The sequence below is a fragment of the Scatophagus argus genome, chromosome 15 (assembly GCF_020382885.2).
Source record: "Scatophagus argus isolate fScaArg1 chromosome 15, fScaArg1.pri, whole genome shotgun sequence".
NCBI classification, from domain to species: Eukaryota; Metazoa; Chordata; class Actinopteri; family Scatophagidae; genus Scatophagus; species Scatophagus argus.
The window spans coordinates 14,192,195-14,211,191 of record NC_058507.1 but is presented as its reverse complement, the minus strand read 5'-3'; the positions used below and the strand labels follow the sequence as shown (position 1 = coordinate 14,211,191).

Below are 18,997 nucleotides of genomic sequence, written 5' to 3'. Positions count from 1 at the left end.
TAAATTATGAAAAAAAAGTACAGTGAGTGAGACGTCATGAAGCTATTCAAATTTTATTTGAAAACCTGGAATCAACAGCTAACAAATTACACAAATATCCAAACATAAATATCAGCTAACTAAACCTAATTCAACCAAAAGTTGAATTACAAAACAGGGACACAAATTTGACAATCAAGAATGACATTTCAGCTCTCAAACCCGCTGAAGCTCGGATGGAGTAAAGCGATGTGGGAAAAACTATCCCATAGAAGAAGAATAGCAGCAAAACCTTGAGCAGGAGGAGTCAAAAGGAAAGACATTCAAATTTTGCTGGAGTTTGTAAACAACCACTGAAACATGATCTCACAAAGCTCTGTGGCACTTTCAGGTACATCCCAACAATCACATGTACAATCTGGGCTGGACTGAGAAGAAGGAAGTTTGCTGGTGTTCTGAGTTGCAGGAGAGAAAGAGATTTCACTTTGCAGCACATCAGTTTTTTTTTTGTTGTTGTTGTTGTTTTTTTTGGGGGGGGGGGGGGTCATGTAATACATTAGTGCAAAAGACAAGATTGAGAGGTAATTTGTAGGACATGTAGGACATTTAGCACTCTTGTGCATCTTTAGATATTTACAAACAGAATAACACAATGTCACCAACTAATGATCATGTTGACAGTTTCACACCACTGACTTTGTGAACTCAAATGCTAAATTACTTCTCCTGTCACACGAGGATCAGATGTGTCCTTGTGACTCGAGAGATTGAGGAAATATAAAGTCCTATCACAGTCCCCTGATAGCTCTTCAGCATATGGAGGTTTAGGTGTGGTGTGATGAGCTCAGAACAAATACAGATGGCTGTTGCTTCATGATTGTCTTTGGGTAAAACCTCAGAGCTAACAGTGTTCCTTAGACATGGAAACTAAAAGCAAGTTTCAAGCCCCCAGCTGTAATAAATAAAAACACTTTTCAGAGGCCAGGAATGCGTGAAAACTGTTGTTTCACAACCATTTGTGTTTGCCAGGAGACTCAACTGCGGAGTGAGTCCCTCCTACCATTTGGACAACACATTCCTGGAGGATTTTCATCTCCAGTCAGACAAAATATAGCGACCATTTAGTGAGGAGGACCTGGACAGAGTTGCTCCACTGGGAGATGTGACCAGAACAAACAGAAAAGAAACTGGCTGGTAGCAACTGTGCAATACAGCATTAATTGATCTGGCACTAGCGTCATGTTGTCTCAGTTACAGTGTCTCACAAAAGACAGCTAATAAATACTTTTTACATTCTTCAAATTATCTGGTCCACAAAACATGGAAAAAATATGCAAAGAAACACAAGGGGCTTACAGAGGATACAAGTACACAGGACACAAAGATCTGCAAGGTGTTACTGCAGTTCTTTCCACCCCGAAAAACACAAATTAGCTTAATATTTCCTCAAAAATGTGACTAAACATACAAATGGTATTTATTCGTAGATTTCCCTGAGATTTTTACGCTCAGGTTGGTTTTCAAACAAACAAAGTAATTATGAGTTTTTAAAAATCAGCAATGTTGGTCATACCACTCCGATTCCAAAAAAGCTGGGACATTGTCTAAAACATAATAACACAATGTGATCACTTGCTGATGTTTTACCTTATCAACTTAATTGAGTTTTGCAAATATATGGTTATTTTCAATTTGATGCCGAATCAACTGAAGCAACTGGTTTACAACAAGTCGCAACAGGAGCAACGAAAGATTGGGAAACTCAACAGGTGAGCAGGTTCATTGGTAACAGGTGCATCATGGTTGTTTATGAAAGGAGCATCGCTGAAAGGCTCAGTTCACAAACAAAGACAGGGTGAGGTTATAAAGAATATTACTACATGGTAAGCTGTCTGTTTGTAAATGACTGCATTATGTTTTTATTTATGTTTTACGCAACATCACAACTTTTTCTGGAATCGGGGTTGTAATTATTGGCAAATAAGGATGTCAACTTCTTAATGCACAGAGAATCAAGTATAGTTATGAGGTCTGTAAAAGGTGGATGCGAGATTTAATGAAGTATTTTGGTATTTCCTTAAATCCTCACCTCATACTTAGACCTCCAGCATATTTTAAGGGTGTGTAGTGCAGGCTTCGTTGTGAATTACACCACTGTGTAGGTGTTTAGTCCTCAGAGCACAGTAGTGTGTGTTTGGGTGTGCAGGAGGCTACAGTTCTGTGTATCACTTCCCCCTTTCTTAGTTTCATTGTGTGCGCAATGGTGCGACACCTGGGTTTGTAGGGTTACAGCAGAAGCTCAGTGCTGGTGGAGTCTGTGTGCCACATCTCACACTAAATATCCCTCTCTGACATCATTTGGTGTCACAGCTGCTCTCCTGACACTCTCACTGGGCCTCGGGCCGCCGCCACGTCTGGAGGCCGAGTGGACTGTTCGAAAGTCTCGGGAAGTGGGAGGTCTGGAGGGCCGAATGCCAGATGAGGAGGAGACGGCAGAGGCTGAGGCCTTGGTTGCTTCTGGCTGCACAGTGGGCTCCATGACTGTGTTAATGACTGGGGAGAATAAAGAAAATGTAGTTAAGCTGACTATTATAAACTTGTAAATGATTTGTATCTTCTGTATATCGTTTATGAAAGGTCAGATTGACTCACCCTCCAGTTGCCGTTGAACTCTCCTGAGTTCTTTCAGGATAGACGTGATTTCCTGAAACACAAATGTTCATAGCAGCTCAAACACTCTGCATTAATTGCTATACTTTTAACTTGAAGATTTCACAACACAAGTCACCGACCTTGTTGGAGGTTTTGATAACAGGAACATCGTTGTCAGAATTAACCTTGGTCTCAATTTCTTGCCAGATATCCATCCTGTCCTGGAACAGTACCCTGTGTGCATAACGCCAAATACAGATGTGACAAAGTGGGTTTCCTGAACTGTTCCTTAAATGGGAAAATTCACATTTTTCTGTCCAAAACACTGAAGACTTAAGCTGTATTAGAGAGCTTTTTTTTTTTTATTGCAGCGACTTAGTAAAATTTCTAAGGTATACGCATTGTTTTGACTTTGATATCTTGTCATTTCTATTAAATAAAAGTTCCACAAAAAAAATAATTACGGCTACATCTCACAATGGAAACTGTCAAACAAATTCACAAAACAAAATTTTATCTGCATCTAATCTATTCAAAAGATTACAATCCCATATTGTCAAATAGACTATACATTTGTGTGCTCGGTACAGTCTGGTCGTCAGACTTGATTGATAAAGTTTTTCATCAAGTGAATAAAGGATGTTTATTTAACTGTGTGCGTCTCACCTAATTTTGTCAGCAAGTTGCTCAGTGTTTTCTCTGATGGCCATGATGACCTGAGACACAGGGTTAAGCATCAGGTTGTCTACCGTGACCTGGAGACGAAAAAACAAAAAAACCCAGAACATTTCAAAGTGATCCCTCAGTGCAAACATCACAGAGGTTTTACAAATGCGGTGAAGCGGCATACTGGGACCAGACCTCGTCTCTGCTCCAAGCCCGCTGCCTGGGCTTCTGTTCATGGTCACTGGAACTCTGGTCAGGTTCCTTTGTAGATGCAGAACTTGGCGGGACCCTCTGATAGTTTAATCCAGCCTCTGGAATATGATGAACCAGCTGTAACACAATCAGACTTTCAAATTAGTGTTATGGTGCGAGACAGACTGAGAGAACTGTAGTCTCTTTTAGATGTTGTGTTAAATAAGGCAAAGAGACACTTAAGCCTATAAGTTTTACACTAACTGCAAGTAAATGATTTGACCACGTAGATGAACAATTTAGTGATTGAGACAAAAATAACTACTTTAATATTTTCAAGATGTTGTGTTACATATATGCAGCAGGACAGCAAAAGTAGAAGAATGTACTACACAAGAATTTGCAGAGATATTTTCATTTCAACAGTGAAGTTTGTGATAAAGAGAAAAACAAAGAGAATCTCCATCATCAGTTTTCGTGAGGTGATCAAATAGAGATTTGATGCTTCACAGTGTCAGATTAAGCAGCAACAGCCTTAAAAACAACACTTGATGTACCTGTTCGTGAGTGGTCACTGTGGAGATGGGTGCACTGCTTTCCGCTCCGGGGTTTTGTAGGTCACCATCACCTGCCACATCATGGATCTCTCTGGCCAAGATAGCCAAGTCTTTAGCCAGGTCTTGACTCAACCTAACAGGGAAGGAACATGGGATACAAGGATGGCTGAAGTCTTCCAGTTAGGCATTTCGGTTAGAGTTCGAAAAAACAGAAACTATCCTGACGTGTGACATCACAGGTAATTTAACCCAATGAAGATTACGCAGTTAAAATTACACTATTATCACTAATTTAATCAGATATTGGCTCCACCATCATTAGCCAAGGGACATCGATTTAACCTTTGGAAATCATATTAGCATCTATAGCAGAAAAACTTTGTTCATAACATTCCTTACCGTGCAATTTCAGCACTGTGGTTGGACCAGCTGTGGAGAGTTTCTCCCTCTTGGCTTTCCTCTTCAGAATCTCTGTTGCGGGGTTTCAGGGCGACCATGGGCTGAGGCCGAGGCCGATTACGTGGGCTATGGGAAGCTGAGGAAGGTTGGGAGCGTTTGTGTTTAGGAGTACTCTGGTTTGAGTCGTACTCCTCGTCTGAGGTAGAGGCATAGTCAGAGCCTTTCTGTCGTCTCCTGGAGCCTTGCCGTTGTGAATTGGTTTGAGTTAGGGAGGATGAGGACAGAGAAGTCGGGAAAACAAGAGAGGAAAAAAGATACCATCAAAGAATACAGGCATGGAAAACACCACCAAGTATTTTAGATTCCATCACCATAATCTTTCCCAGAACCAGAGACAGAGAGGTTGCTGTGGAAGAACTCATTTCTACAGCTTCTACAACTTTATCATAAAGATGGATCAGGTTTTCATTTTTAAGATTCAAAATTATTTACAAACTGAAATGAGTACTTGACTTCCACAGTACACCAGCTGAATACCAAATACAACATAGTGAAGACTGTGTTGTGTAGCATAAGGCATTTTGTACACTGTTAGTATTGTAAACTTCATGACCACAGAATCCTCATAAATTATCATAAACTGCATGAGAACACTGTGCAGATGAAGGGAAATCTAACTGTATCTGAAAGGTATTGTAATATGAGGGCCCTTTGTTTTTAATGTGCAACCACTAGCACAAGGCAGCCTTAGGAGCAGATCCGCTATTTTGGTTTCATGTTAAACAGTGTAAAGTGCAAAAGTGTGGGGTGAAGATGCGTTCAGATAAAAGTCACAAATCTGCAGCCAGAGGCAGATCTTGTGGGAACAGTTAGTAACAGTTAGTTAATATGACAATGATAATATATATATATATATAAGTACAACTGTTAAGGTAGGTCTGTTTATATGACTACATCTGTCCAATTATTCTAATTCTACTGCACTGTATTTCACTTATGGTAACATCATCAGTAATCATAAGTTAGAATGTGATACAGCAGTGATTGTTTCCTAATGCATTTTGGAGAGCTTTTTAAAGAACAGTTGGAACGGAGGCTGCACATCACATAACAGACAGGTGAACTTAAAGGTCAGAAAAATACCTCAAAACTGTCAGACCACTGCTTGAGTTGGTCATTGTACTGAAACTGAAATATGGCCCAAATGTTAGTGTTGGTGAATTTTAGTGAAAGTCCAGAATCAATTCCCTGCCCAAATGACTCTTTCATTAAAGTACAGAACCCAGATGTTATTTCCTGAAATATACAACAAACTGAGGAATGTATCAAACCAATTCACCGCTGGGGTTGATTTTCACACATGATAATGTTTCCGATCCAGGCACAAAGTTTTTTTGTTTTTTTTTTGACTAGTTCTTAGTTTGACTGAGAAGAGGAAATTATTATGCCAGTCTAGATATTTTAACTCAGTGTAGGTATGTGTGTATTATACTCACTTGCGGTGCTGCTGGCATATTTGGCACTGCTTGAACGCACACGAACGATTGGTGTCTTGTTGAGAGCTGCTTTCTGTGGCCTTTCTATAGGCTTTGGCCCCGGAGCAGAGGCCCTTCGAACTGAGCTGCCACCAAACTCAGTGCTGCGGTTGGAGAATCCAGTGCTCCTGCCTGTCCACTGTGAGGTGGATGAAGCCTCAGTGTCACTGGGAGTGTTGAAAGAGCTTGTTCGCTTACGAGGCATCGCCAGCATATCCAGCCTGGAGAGTTTCTTGGTTTCCTGTGGTTGCTTAGCTGGGACGCTGCCTGCCTCCTGGGACAGCCTGTCCGTCTCAGTGCCTTCGTTGTCTGAGGCCTCGCCCAGACGAGCCCGGCGGAGCATGGATGCTCTGGTGGGCCTTGGGGCTGACAAACTATTGGCACGACTTAAGGCATGGGAAACTCTGGAGGTCTTGCCATCCTCCTTCTGTAGGGGCACTGTGTATTTTTTGCGGGTTTGGTGATTGTTAGACTCTTGATCAGAGTAAGGTAAGCTCTGATGGTCGTCACTTAAGTCTGTGGAGCCACATTTTCCAACACTACGTCTCAGTCCAACTGCTCTCCTGAAAAACTCAGTCTTATTGTTGCTGTCTGCTCCCTGAAGGCGTTGCTTTTCTGATGTGCTGGACAGGTGATTTAAGTCCTGACTAGCTACACTGGCTGAAGACCTCTCCCTGTGGAGGCCACTAACAGAGGGTCTGTTAGACACTGTGTTTGGCTTGGTCTTATTGCTTTGTTGACTGACTGTGCTAGAGGTGTCCACATCAGACTCTCCAGAAAGTGAGTCCATTATTGGTGTTGTTTCTGATGGCCCTGCTTGGAGTTTGGCCTCCAAAACAGCCAGAACATCCTCTGTCTCTTTGAGGTAAGAATGAGTGTCCTGATTACAGGGTCCCTGGATTGATTCATGGCCTGGGTCTCTCTGAACAGGCTGGCTAGAAATGTTGGGCAATCTGGCATTGCTCGGCCGCTCCTTGGTGAAGCTCTCTTGTCTGATTAATGGTGATACCGTGCCTTCTCTTGCTTCTGGACTCCGTGTCCCCTGACCAATGACAGGAGCAGACACACTGGGCCTGACTTTTCCAGAGTCTTGGTTACTTTTCGGTTTGGTCAGGGTGGCTGTTGAGAAAGTTTTGGTTGTGCTTTTTCTTTCAGTCTTAGGAGTGCTGTAGTTTGAGCCTCCATATTCAGGTTTGTACACAGTCTCTTCTGACCCGATGTAGAATGATGTAGACTTGGCTGGGAGTCTGAGATTGTCCTCATTTTTCTTCTTCTCTTCTGTGTCTGACAGCGGCCTCCTCCTTTGATCTATGATGGAACCATCATCTGACTTGCTGGCATCACTCAGGCTGTCAGGCTCTACATCGTCCTGCACTGATAACCTGTCAAGGCCATCTTGGGACATAGGGCCCACCAAACTCTTCTCTTCTACATCAAAAGTTGAATGCAGGTCATAATGAACATGGATGCTGGGGGTTGGAATGTCACTCTTGTCCCCCTGTGGAGCTGGGGGCAGGATGCGCCGGGCTCTTGAACCATTGTCGGTGCTTTCATGGGGTTGGCTGAGCGTGGCCTTGTGGATGATCGTACCTCGTGCTGAAGTTTAACAGTTTTAATGCATATTAACCACACATACTGGAATTGAATATCATTCATATTCATCAGGGTGTCTCATTATCATTTCAAATACACTCATGTCTCGTCAGGCGGCTTACCCCCTCCTGACAGCTCCATCTGGGAAGGAATGTCAAAGAGGCCAGACGAAGGGCCGGATTCTGTGTAGCTGTCTGCCAAGCTGGCCCAGCAAGACATCCACTTAGGAGCACCCTGTAAGACTGCACCTGCTGGCTGAACCTGCACAAAATAACATGCAACTTATTTAGTATCTATCAAAAAAAAGATAGAAGAAAAATTAGGAAGAAAGCAGATGTTATATGATCTCCTTAGTTGGTAACACTGTTAATATGACAAACAACAAAAGATACAGCAAATCAGTCTGTGTCATGAGTGAGCATGTTGTGCAACTGTTACAAAACATGTTGTTTTTCTTTTTCCTTATATTTGGTTAGAAAGTTGATGAAAAGCCCAGAACTTGTGAGGAAACATGAGGCACATATAGCAATCAAGGGACAGATGCACCAAAACAGACAAGAAAACCCAAGAAGGCAAATCAAGACTTCATAGTGATTTGTGCGTTTTCACATTCATGGTTTACTGACCCCACACATAAATTAATTGTGTTTAGAAATGACTATAAAATTATTGTTTATTCCAACCAATCATTGATCCCACCCTGGGCAGGAAGGTTTACCTTTACCAGACCCTGTTCTGGAGCTGGCCTCACCTCCCCACAGCTATTCTGTCTATGCTCCTCCCTGCTCTGAACAATAACAGGCCTAAATGCTGATGATGTTTCTGCTTCACTCTGGTTGGTTCGCTCGGGGCTCTCAAAAACGCCAAACACCTGTCAGGAACAAAGCAGTGCAAGTGGATAAGTGTAGGAATGGAGAAAGTGACACTGCCAATGTCCATGGCCCATCCTCACTTGCACTAGTGAGACTTTTAAATAACATGTGAGCTTTGTGTTTAGAATTGAATTAAATGGAGAAAAAAACAGAAAAACTTGCCTGGTCAATCTTGCTCCGTGCCTCTTCTAGCTCTTTATCTTGAATATCTGCTTCAATGGTGTAGGTTCCCGCATCACTCAGACTGTCCTCCTCTTCATTTTTGGGGCCAACATGGGTACTCTTAACTTCCGCAATCTGAGACACCAGTGGCATTACGGGGGCCTTGAGGGGAACTGGCTGGTGTATAGGAGAGGAGGTCTGTGGCTGGATAGAAGGAGGGGGGCTAGTCTGGGATACACCCACGGTCTCTGTTTTAGCAACTGTAGGGGGGCTAGATGTATTTTTCTCCCAGGAGGCAGAAGCAGACTGCTTTGCCTGTTTGAGGAATTCAGCAGCAAATTCCTGGGCGAGTTTGGATCTCCGGCCCACACTGCTAAAAGGTCTTGCGGTCACAGACGATGAAGAACGAGAGGAAAAGTTGGTGCTGATTCGCTCCTCTGTCTTCTCTCTTCGCAGAGAGCCAGCTCTTGGAGGGCCCATGGGAGCTGGGCCCTTCAGGGGGACCGTGTATCGTTGGGTTGGGGGAGTGGAGGAGGCTGGAGATGGGACCTGTCTCTCCCCAGTTGGACTTGAGCTCTTCCTCGCGTTCTCCAGGTGGACCTTAATGCCTGAGGGCTCTGGAGGGAATGTGTTATTAGTGAAGGACTGGGAACGCTTCTTTCTTGAGTTATCATCACAGAATTCAATGACAAAGGCCTTGTGAGGCTCAGCCTTGCCAAGACTGGACAGGGGCTGATACTCTTGCTGAGACTCCTCAGAGTCAGGGGAGGCTAACTGCTGTGTTGGGGAAGTTCTCAGGGGTTGTGGAGATGCCCAGGGCCCAATCTGAGGTTCCGATTGGACTAAATCATTTCCATTGACTGCAGGATCCCCTGAATCACTGCGTGTGCCTTCTTCGCAGTGATTTTCTGAAGATGGAAAGAAAAGTTAGCTTGAGAGTTAAGTCATTATTGTAAACATACTGACTTCATTTAAGTGACTCACCCTTGAAGATCTTTAGAAGTGAAGGGTCACTGCTTGTGCTATACATGTCTTCGGCATGTGACCGCCGCCGCATCATGCTAGCATTGCTCTGGACCAGCCAATCAGCAACTTTGTTTTCTGATGACATCACCTCAGTGGGTGCAGTGACAGTCTCTGTGGAAGGTAGCTTGCGTTGTTGACGAAAAGAAAACTTGGTCACATGGTCCTTGATCTTCATTTTACCTGGTGTGCATTCATCAAATTCGATGGTGAAGGAGGCATGGCTTTGGACCACGGGAGGTGTGGGGGTGGAAGAGATACACTGATCCAGAGTGTCCTTAGTAGGAATCTCATGAACCTGCAAGTCAGGTTTCTTGGCAGGTCGTGGCTGGGGCTCCTTTGTTGGGATCTCAAAATAGCTGGGCTCCCGGCGGAAGGAGAAGATGGATTTGGCCTGACTGTCAGACAGGGAACCATTGACTTCATATCTGGATATATCTTTTGCAGGCTCTGTTAGCAGTGAAGAGTGGTGCGAGAACAACAAACACACAGATACAGAGCAACTATTAGTAATCATTCAGTATCATGTCATCCATAAAGTGATTAAGTTGCTATAGAAAAAAATACTACTTTGACATTAATAATAAAAGTATATGTATTTAATACACTTTGAGTTCATCATTGAGCTCACAGATACAGCTAAATAGCTAAGAGCTATAGCTAAATGAAATGAGATGATTGGGATGTCACTCCTGCACAATCACACACAGATTCCAGCTGTTAAACTGAGAAAACAAATCCACTAGCTGGTCTTTGGATGCCAGTTGGATGTGGCCAAATATCACTTTAGGAGCTCAGAGTCCAGCAGAGGGTAGCTGTGCGGAAATAATCTGTTTTAGCCCAGGCAGCATGAGGCAAACAATCACCCTTCCTCCCCCCTACAGCAGCTTTGGGGGTCATAATCCATCACGAGGCAGGCAGGGTCTGCCCAGTGGCTTGGCATGCTATGGCCTGGCTAAGAGTCCGCAACTGGCGGCCAGAGATCTGCCTTGGGCTCAACACCATCCATCTCTAAGTGACCCACAAAGGGCATCGGATAGCAGTGGCACAGAAAAACATGTCATCACAAATTAGGGCCTAATTCACAGATGTGGGCAGCACTAATACAGTTACGTTACAGTAAAGAAACAGTTTGCTTATTAGATTAAAAAAATCATAATCACAATAATCGAGTCTGTCTTTTGCACACAAAGTAAAACTATAAGACACACTCTCTAACCTGGAGTCTCTGGCATTTTTCCACCTCTGTCCTGTTTTTTATTGGCTGGGTCCTCATCCTCCCCCCACCAGGATGGTTGGCCATAAAGAGGAGTAGGCTTGGATATCGGAGAATCTGTTGCAGCTAATAGACACATAAACAAAAGCACAACCACAAACAGACACCATTAAGCACATAGATACACTCAGGCAGAGAGAAGACTTGCAAGGAGCCAAACAAAGAACTGAGGTTACACAGACTCTTGTATAAGGCAATATGTTTATGTTAGTTGCATGATAACACAATGTTATGTTTGGGTTTGGACTTGCAACAACAAAATGTTGTGTAGCATCAGAGCTCAGAAAGACTGAAAGATGTAGTCAAACTGTGATACAAACTGTTTCACACAAGCTACTAAAACATAATCCTTCTCATGTGAATCAGGACAAATCTAATCCTAATCTTCAAAGAAGAAAGGATGTAGGATATAGGATAACAACTGCGTCTAGTGTGAGGCTTCCTGTGCTCATTGTCTAAACACTGACCTCTGAAACACAGGGAATGACCTGATGCTGCTTCTGGATTTGTGTTTTAAACTCTGACTTGCCAGTCAACACATGCCAAACAGCCTATATGGCACTAATCAGATAATCTAGATGCTGCTTTTCGGCCTGATACATAGACTCAACAAGCTCTCTTGATTTTGATGTGGAGGCTTAACAATCCTGAGTATCAACAGCACTTCACCACTGTTGCCTTGGATACACACAATAAGACATCAAAACAGTAACGGGAGACACAGAGAGGCATGTTGCTGATTCCTTTCCCCTTATACAATTCTCTCCTTTTAGCTAAAAAAAAATATAGGCAAGTATCCCAAAGAAAGTGGACAGAGTACAGCTGTGAATAGTCAGCTTCATGAAAAGTTTAAATTCCTAGACTACTACTAGATTCAGCCAAATTAAACTATTTTCCATTATCCGTCACATCAGTAGGTGAATACGTCCAGCATTAGTTCATTTTTTGGGTCATCTTAGTACAGCACAGCAAGTCACGACAAGAGTGATCAGTTACCAGGAGAGTTTAAGCATCAGAGTGTTATAAACCATCTAGTGCTGACGTGTACTGTATCAGGAAAGATGTGAACTAACCATTTCATGCCCCTTTAGCAAATACTAAATAGCCCACATTCTGGCAGGGTGAAGTAGGCCTGACTGAGTCACACACACTGTACAAGTAAAACGTCCTGCCCTGCAGACAGCTGGAGGATTGGACACACTCCACATCCTGTGCAGCTGCAGGGGAAAACAAGCAAGAGCACACAGAAAAAGATAGCTAGAGCTCTCAGCACTGTGTTCATGTCAGAACTATACACAATTGACGCAATGATTAAAAAAAATGGTAACCTTCAATCCTAAGTAGGAAAACAAACAAACAAAAAAAAAACTGCACCATATCAAGGCCTCCAGTCAAACATATGGAGCCAATGAGAATCAATCAGTCTGATTGTGCAAGTAAGTGCAGGACTTTTCATTTGTCATTAGCTGTAGACCTTTCTGCACATATACATTGTATTGTGGAAGCTTTATTTTCCATAACACACTATGAAAGTCTATCCTTATCTTCTTCTGACTGTCCAGTTAGCGAGACAGCAGAGGCTCGTTCACTTATCTCACTAATGGAGTAAACATGCCTTCGGTGGGCACGTTCAACAAAGAATTTGCAGTCACAGGTTTACAGGATCCACTGTGGTTAGCTTATAGCTGCAGGAGATACAACCACACTCCCGTCCAAGTAACAAGCCTCACTAAATGTTTTCCAAAGTGCTGCACTTCAATGAGTTATTTGTAAGGCACTCTCAAGGATATGAACCTAACTGGAAAAGTTCTATTTTAAGCATAAAGTTGTAGTTTTCCCTCTAAGCTCACAGGGGTGATTATGGAGCAGAAAAGCACAAGAATTGCAAAATCAACTACAGCTGGAATAGGTTTTGTCAGTGTGAATGAGCTTCATTCACAAAGTGCTTCTTTTGAACTAACAATTCTCTGACTGTTCCACTGCTGCCTGTACCGTGCAACAGGGTTTACTCAGTACAGCTCAGGACAGAAACTGGAAATGTAAGCAGCAACAAATCCACCACAGGCCACATGGACACAGGTGCCAACTTGGCACCAAAAAGCCAAGACACCTTTCTAATTCTTCTACAACACGTGTTGAAGAATCATCAGTGTGTTTGGTAGCACCCCCACCTCTCTTCAGCAGTCAGGCGTGGCTGACAGAGATAAGACTACTTGTCCTTAACTCTTCACCCCTCAGCTTGTCTGGCAAGCTCTTACTCGTGTATACTTATTCTGTCAACTCCGGGATGTCAAGCTCTATTTCTTTACTGACACCACAGGATTGTAGCCTCAGCCTCTCACATGGCAGCCTAATCTCACACCAGGGAAGCTCTTAATAAAAGAAGCCACAACCGCTTCATCAAGTGACCTACAGCCAAAGTCATGCAGCACACAGAGACAGAAAGACTTCCTCTTCCTTGTGTATGAATACTGTGCTCATAACACAGTATTCAAATTCACTCCAGCTAGAACAGTTCCTCTCAGGCAACCAAAACAATTGACCTGCTTCTGTTATCATAAAAGCTGCTGCCTTCCTGCTAATATCAGCTACGACGGACTATGTGTGGGCAGAGTTGCGTACCTGTGAGAGAGTGGGCTCTTCGCTCAGCCCTGTCCTGCAGCTTGACATTGGAAACACAGCTTTTGCTCTTCTCTGTGCCCTGGAGCTGATGCTTTTCCTTCGCCTTGGCCTCCAGGGCTTTCATACTAAGCTGCAACTGGCTGGTGTATTTCTCATGCTGCACAAAGAGACAGGAGGGAAGCAGGATGTGAGGAACTTTCTGCCATCAATCAGTACAGTCCTCATGTCCTCAGACATGTAGAGTAAGGGAGAATATCAACAGGGACTTCAGCTAAGTTCCTTTTAATGACTGTTGGATATAATGGATACTATTTACAAAACGCATTAACTTACTGACAAGAATGAGCATGTTTCAACGTGCAGAAATAGGAAACTTACAGAAAATTTACAATTTTCATCTTTTCGTTATCGCATAGGTGAGACTTTTTTTGCATGGAATGGTCCCTTAAACTGTATGCAGCATTTTGGGGTGTCTATCCTTTGCTCTAGCTGTAGGCAACAGTCAGCTGGAATGTGGTTATTAAGGTGAGGGCAGAGGCAGGGACGACACAAAAGCAACACGGTAAAGTGTTTAAGAAGAGCAAAGATACAGTATATGGACAGTAAACAAGGTGATGATGAACTCTGCCAAACAGAAAATGAACATTTGTAATCATTTCTGCTTTCTAGGGCTAAGTGATAACTGCAAAAAAATAATCAACAGATTAATCGAGCACCACGCTTTATCACTGTCAACGGGATCCTTGCCAAGCATTTCTCCGTAGGATTAAAAAAAGGCACATGCTGTCAGTATTACTTACTTTAAGAGCTTCCTCTGGTACCTTGTGTTGACTCTTCTCCAGGATATATACATGAGCATGTGCAGGACGAGTTAAAGTACACAGGTGTGCTTTTGTTTTTGAACAACATGATGATACGTCTAGTTGTATACTAACAGTTTACAATCAGACAGTGAGTGGCACGGGGGCACGAAAACACAATGTAAAATCAGAACGCAAATCTGCCACCTAAAATGCAGTAAATGTGCACTTCTCATGCTGCCTAGTTTTCACCTCGTCTCCCCAGGAGGTCAAAAGTACGTTCTTCTGCTGCTTGGAAGGAGGAAAACCGATAAGCACCAGAGACCTTTTGCAATTCAAACATGCTCATATCTTCTGTGGCCCACTCCTTCAAACATGCAAAATCACATGCCACAAACATTCCTAAATGTCTCTGTGCTCTATACAGCTTTCCGCTTTGTTATCTTAAATAAGTTTCACCATTCGTGAGCTTTCTGTTCCGAGGGTCAAAGGGTGCAGCAGATTTTCTGTCCAAAGCTGACAATAATCTAAAAACCCTGACTGAAAAACCAGAGGGGATTAACATGCCGATGGAGCCCAAGACCACATAAAATGTAAAAAATTTGGCTCATTGTGGGCAGTCATTCACCAGCTTAAACTGTTCCAAAAAGAGAACAGAAAGTCTGAATTACAGAATTTTTTAAGTTTAATTTCAAATTTAAACGTCATATAAAGTAAAAAGGATATCATAGCCAAAGCGAATGACATCAGAGAGCTTGAGGGTGATGTACGTCTGGTCTGGGATTCTTAGGTCATTCACAAATGTCTGCAAAACAGAGAAAAACAACACTGAGCTCAAATCATTTTCACTATTCATTAATAAAGAAATGTGTTGACTCACAGGTGACAGGCTCTCTAATGCCTCATGGCACACACCCAGATACTGTAAGGTGCTTTGCAATTGGCCCTTTTCCCATGGAAAGTTAATCCACCAGCACATTAAAACTCTGATGAGATTATGTTGTTATTCAACATCCGCCTCAGCTTTCACAGAATTCTTAATGGCCAGGTAGCGGTAAATATATACAACACTGCTTAGTCTGCTGATCAGTTAAGTCATCTTTTGCCTGAACTAAAGAACAGTGAGATCAAGGCCCCGGAGTTTAGCATCAGATCGCTAAATGTAAAGAAAGATAATGCTGGAAGGGTGCAGAGGAGAGAATGGAGGAGCTTATTCTATGCAGACTAAATGGACATAATTGGAAGAAAAAGCAAGCCATGTTGGCTTTCAGTTACTGTTCTGCTCTGATTAGTTTGGCTGCAGTTACCAAGTCCAAAAGAAACACTCTCAGAGAACAATGAGTGGTTTTCTCCCACTACTCAACTCTGGATTTCATTGGGATAATGGTGCAATGAAGTGGTAACAAAGCAGAGAAGGGAGGGAGGGGGGAGGCTACAGAGAGGTAGAAAGGATGAGAAGAAAAAAGGTGGCCCAGGGAAGCAGGAAAAGTCTCCAGTCTCCTGATTACCACGTTTCTACCAGCCGTCTCAGTCTCTGGCTGGTATTCTGTGCTCTGGGAATTGCTGTGAACTGGGGCAGGTAGTCTGACACTAAACATGTACTCACTCACCCCATTCAAGCTGCCCAGGTCCTTCACCATGTGTTCGTCTGTGTTGTTGTCATAGTTGATCACAGCATGCTGTTTGTCCACACTGCGTGACTGCAACCATGGCAAAAGTCATTAGAATTCAATATTAAAACTGGAAAATAACTGGCAAATATTAGCAAAATATTTTTTGCTTGATTCATTTTTCAAGCAAAAACAGGACAGCACTGGGTTTTTCAATGAATTTACTAACTTAATCTACTTTTCTCTGTTTTATATCTTTTTAAACTGAGCATGTTTGGGTTTTGGTCTGCTGATTGGACAAAGTAAAACAACTGAAACCACAGACTAAATTATTAAATTCAAACAAATAATCGTTCAAGAAAACAGTCATTACTTTAGCCTGAAAAGTAATTATCATTCCTACACTGGGACAATAAGGATCATTGGGACTTGTGCACAAAAACATAACTTTTAAACAGAGTCTGACAGATCTGCATGCATTACCAACATGTCTTAAATATTACCCTAATGGCTGGTCCTCATCTCCCTTGCACACAAGATCTACCAGTCATTCTCCAGAGAAAAAATGTGCTCATTTCTAAACATGCTTTTATCAGTTAAGCACAAACTGTATAAGTGATTCAGACTGACTCACTCGCTCTCCTCTGCTCATTAGACACTCTGGGCCTCCTTGTCACAAAAATAACAAAGATTGGAGGTGACTGCCAAACTCATTTGCAAAATTACCACCATCCTCTGATGGTCCAGTTACAGGGTTGACATTCACACTTCCATATGACCTACCAAGCGGGACAAACAGCACTCAGAGGCTGTGAGGGCCGTCTGTGCTGGCCTATACTCTCAGTAAACCTTAACATAGCTTCTTGTAAACACTGTACTGCATGGAAGTACAAGTTAATCAAACAGTTTACCTTCTTGATTAGGTTAACTATGCAGCAGCACTAAGAATACCCCATTCCTAATTCAGTGAGCCTCAGCTTCACTTTGCCCCCCTTATCACAGAGAAAATGTTAGCTCTGGCATTAGGGCAACAATAACTGCACCACCGAACTAGAAAAAAATGCAGTCACTATTACTGCAGGAACAATTATTGGTCACGGAGACACACACTGATCGGACACCAGTTGTCATGGAAAATACAAACATTCAATTTGAGGCCCTCGGCCACGCTACTCTCTGCTTTTCATGCCAAACAGGATTCTCACGTTGCTGACATTCAAATGTGGTTTGAATGAGAAAAGAAATGCAATGAACTACAAACAGAAAAATAAAAAACTAAAGGGTAAAGGGCATTTTGGAGGCAAAACTGACTGTGTGCCAAGTCAGGAAGCAGTCCTGAGCACTTAAGCAGTGCAACAGAAAAGTCTGCATCATTTCAGTGTGGGAAAAGCTGAGGTTTTTTTCTCTGATCCGGCAACGCCTAAATATGGACACGAGCAACTTTTCAATCTAACCGACCTCTGTGGTTGGCACGGCATTTCTGAGCCAAGCACACTGACTAAGAAGAGCATAAACAACTGCTTGAGGGGCAACATTCCCCTTCTTTCACTGGCCTAAATACAGGCTGAGGAGAAAATGGGAGGGAGAGTATTACACAAAGAACACAGAAACATTTGAATTTATGACATATGCTGTGTGGAAAACAACACAGTGGAATGTTTTAGCTGTGTTTTAAGTCACTGTTTGACAGGCTGTCAGGGGCAACTTTGTGTGAAGCCAGTGTCACCAGGTTACACACACACACACACACAAGGCAAGCAACAAGCCTCCCACTGGTGTTTCACATATTTCTGCGACTAGCAGTCGTGTATCAGTGACGAGTAGTAAAACTCGTGCCAGTCGTGCTCTTGAACACACAAAGTCACACACCTGCAGCATTAGCTCGCAATCCTCCCGGCCAACGAAGATCATCTCCCGAGGCAGCCGGTGGCGAGTGCCGGAGCTGCTGACCAGGAACCATGATGTCACACTCATGCTGGGGTCATGGGTCAGGATCCTCTTAGCATCCTGGGAAAAGATAACAACAACAACAAAAAGATAATTCTAAATGACCAGGAGAGCATTTCAGTCAAAGAAACTTGAAAGTTGTATGACTGAACAATTGGCATTCAGGTGGCATGATCAAAATTCAATACCTGCGTCCCTGAACAATACTAGGTGTCCTATAAAAATCTGCTGTTGTGAAAGCATGCTTCAGTATAGAGATTAGTGAGGGAATTATCAGCTCACCTTAGTTAGACCGGTTTTTCCAAATAATTACAGTCTGGCTTGTGTTATTACTGAAATAATTCAAGTAAGTAAAGATTCATAATTCGTATTGTGTTTTGGTGAGTCACACAGGTTAGGGACGGACAGGTTTCCATGTGTCATTAGAGGATATTTAGTATGTTCACGCTCAAAACAACTTACAAATGCAGGTTTCCCTTTTACATAACATATGCAGCAGATGTAATGCCTTTGAAACAGTGTCTGTTTAATCACGCATGCTGGGAAACCTGTTGCAAAGTGGCGCCTGTGAGTAGCTAACAACTTAAACTTCCCACTGTTCACGTTTTTACTTCCTGTAACCTTGGATAACTAAACATTGTTGCCAAAGACATATTAGCTAGAAGGGTTGTTTAGGTCGTAAATTCCAACCTAGTTATTGTCTCGTAATGGCAGCGTTAATATATTGTTTTAAATTACACCGCGGACAGTTGGAGTCCGCCGTTGACAGTGACGTTGTTTAGCTAACGTTAGTGAACCTCCAGCTCGACCGAAACAAGCTTTTTCCAACCATTTGCTCCCAACAGGGACGTACCTTTAATGCCTTCTCCGTTTTACTCCTTTGTGAATCCAGTGTTTAAGTCCTACAGCCGATGAAATTCGACGGCCGACATGTACAACAAGAGCACCAGGTAACACTGGACAGGTAAATTTCGATCACACCCTCTTCTTCTTCTGGGAATGTCAACCGGGCGAAACTCTCCTCCACCGCCTGCTCTGCCGACACGGTGACGTAGCCTGACAAGTCCCATCAAACGCTTTACGGGTGTGAGCCGAGAGGTGGAGAGAAGTCA

The 18,997-nt window shown here is 42.9% G+C and overlaps 1 protein-coding gene across 3 annotated transcripts; it reads right to left on the bottom strand.

Moving 5' to 3' along the window:
• Positions 1-34: 34 nt before the first annotated feature.
• Positions 35-18,969, bottom strand: cep170ba (centrosomal protein 170Ba). 3 transcript variants are annotated; one of them, XM_046412381.1, is made up of 19 exons: positions 18,739-18,969; positions 17,808-17,945; positions 15,939-16,028; positions 15,055-15,133; positions 14,329-14,387; positions 13,529-13,685; positions 10,850-10,972; positions 9,592-10,080; positions 8,608-9,515; positions 8,292-8,444; positions 7,696-7,834; positions 5,942-7,576; positions 4,446-4,686; positions 4,047-4,179; positions 3,493-3,627; positions 3,298-3,386; positions 2,772-2,865; positions 2,632-2,683; positions 35-2,532 (listed from the first exon to the last, which is right to left on the bottom strand). In XM_046412381.1, the coding sequence occupies exons 2-19, from the start codon at positions 17,910-17,912 to the stop codon at positions 2,309-2,311; spliced, it is 4,905 nt and encodes a 1,634-aa protein (XP_046268337.1). In that variant the 5' UTR covers positions 17,913-17,945; positions 18,739-18,969; the 3' UTR covers positions 35-2,308. The 3 variants fall into 3 exon arrangements, with proteins under 3 accessions (XP_046268337.1, XP_046268338.1, XP_046268339.1); XM_046412382.1 differs by having other exon boundaries at positions 8,325-8,444; positions 18,739-18,968; XM_046412383.1 differs by lacking the exon at positions 8,292-8,444 and having other exon boundaries at positions 18,739-18,968.
• Positions 18,970-18,997: the final 28 nt, after the last annotated feature.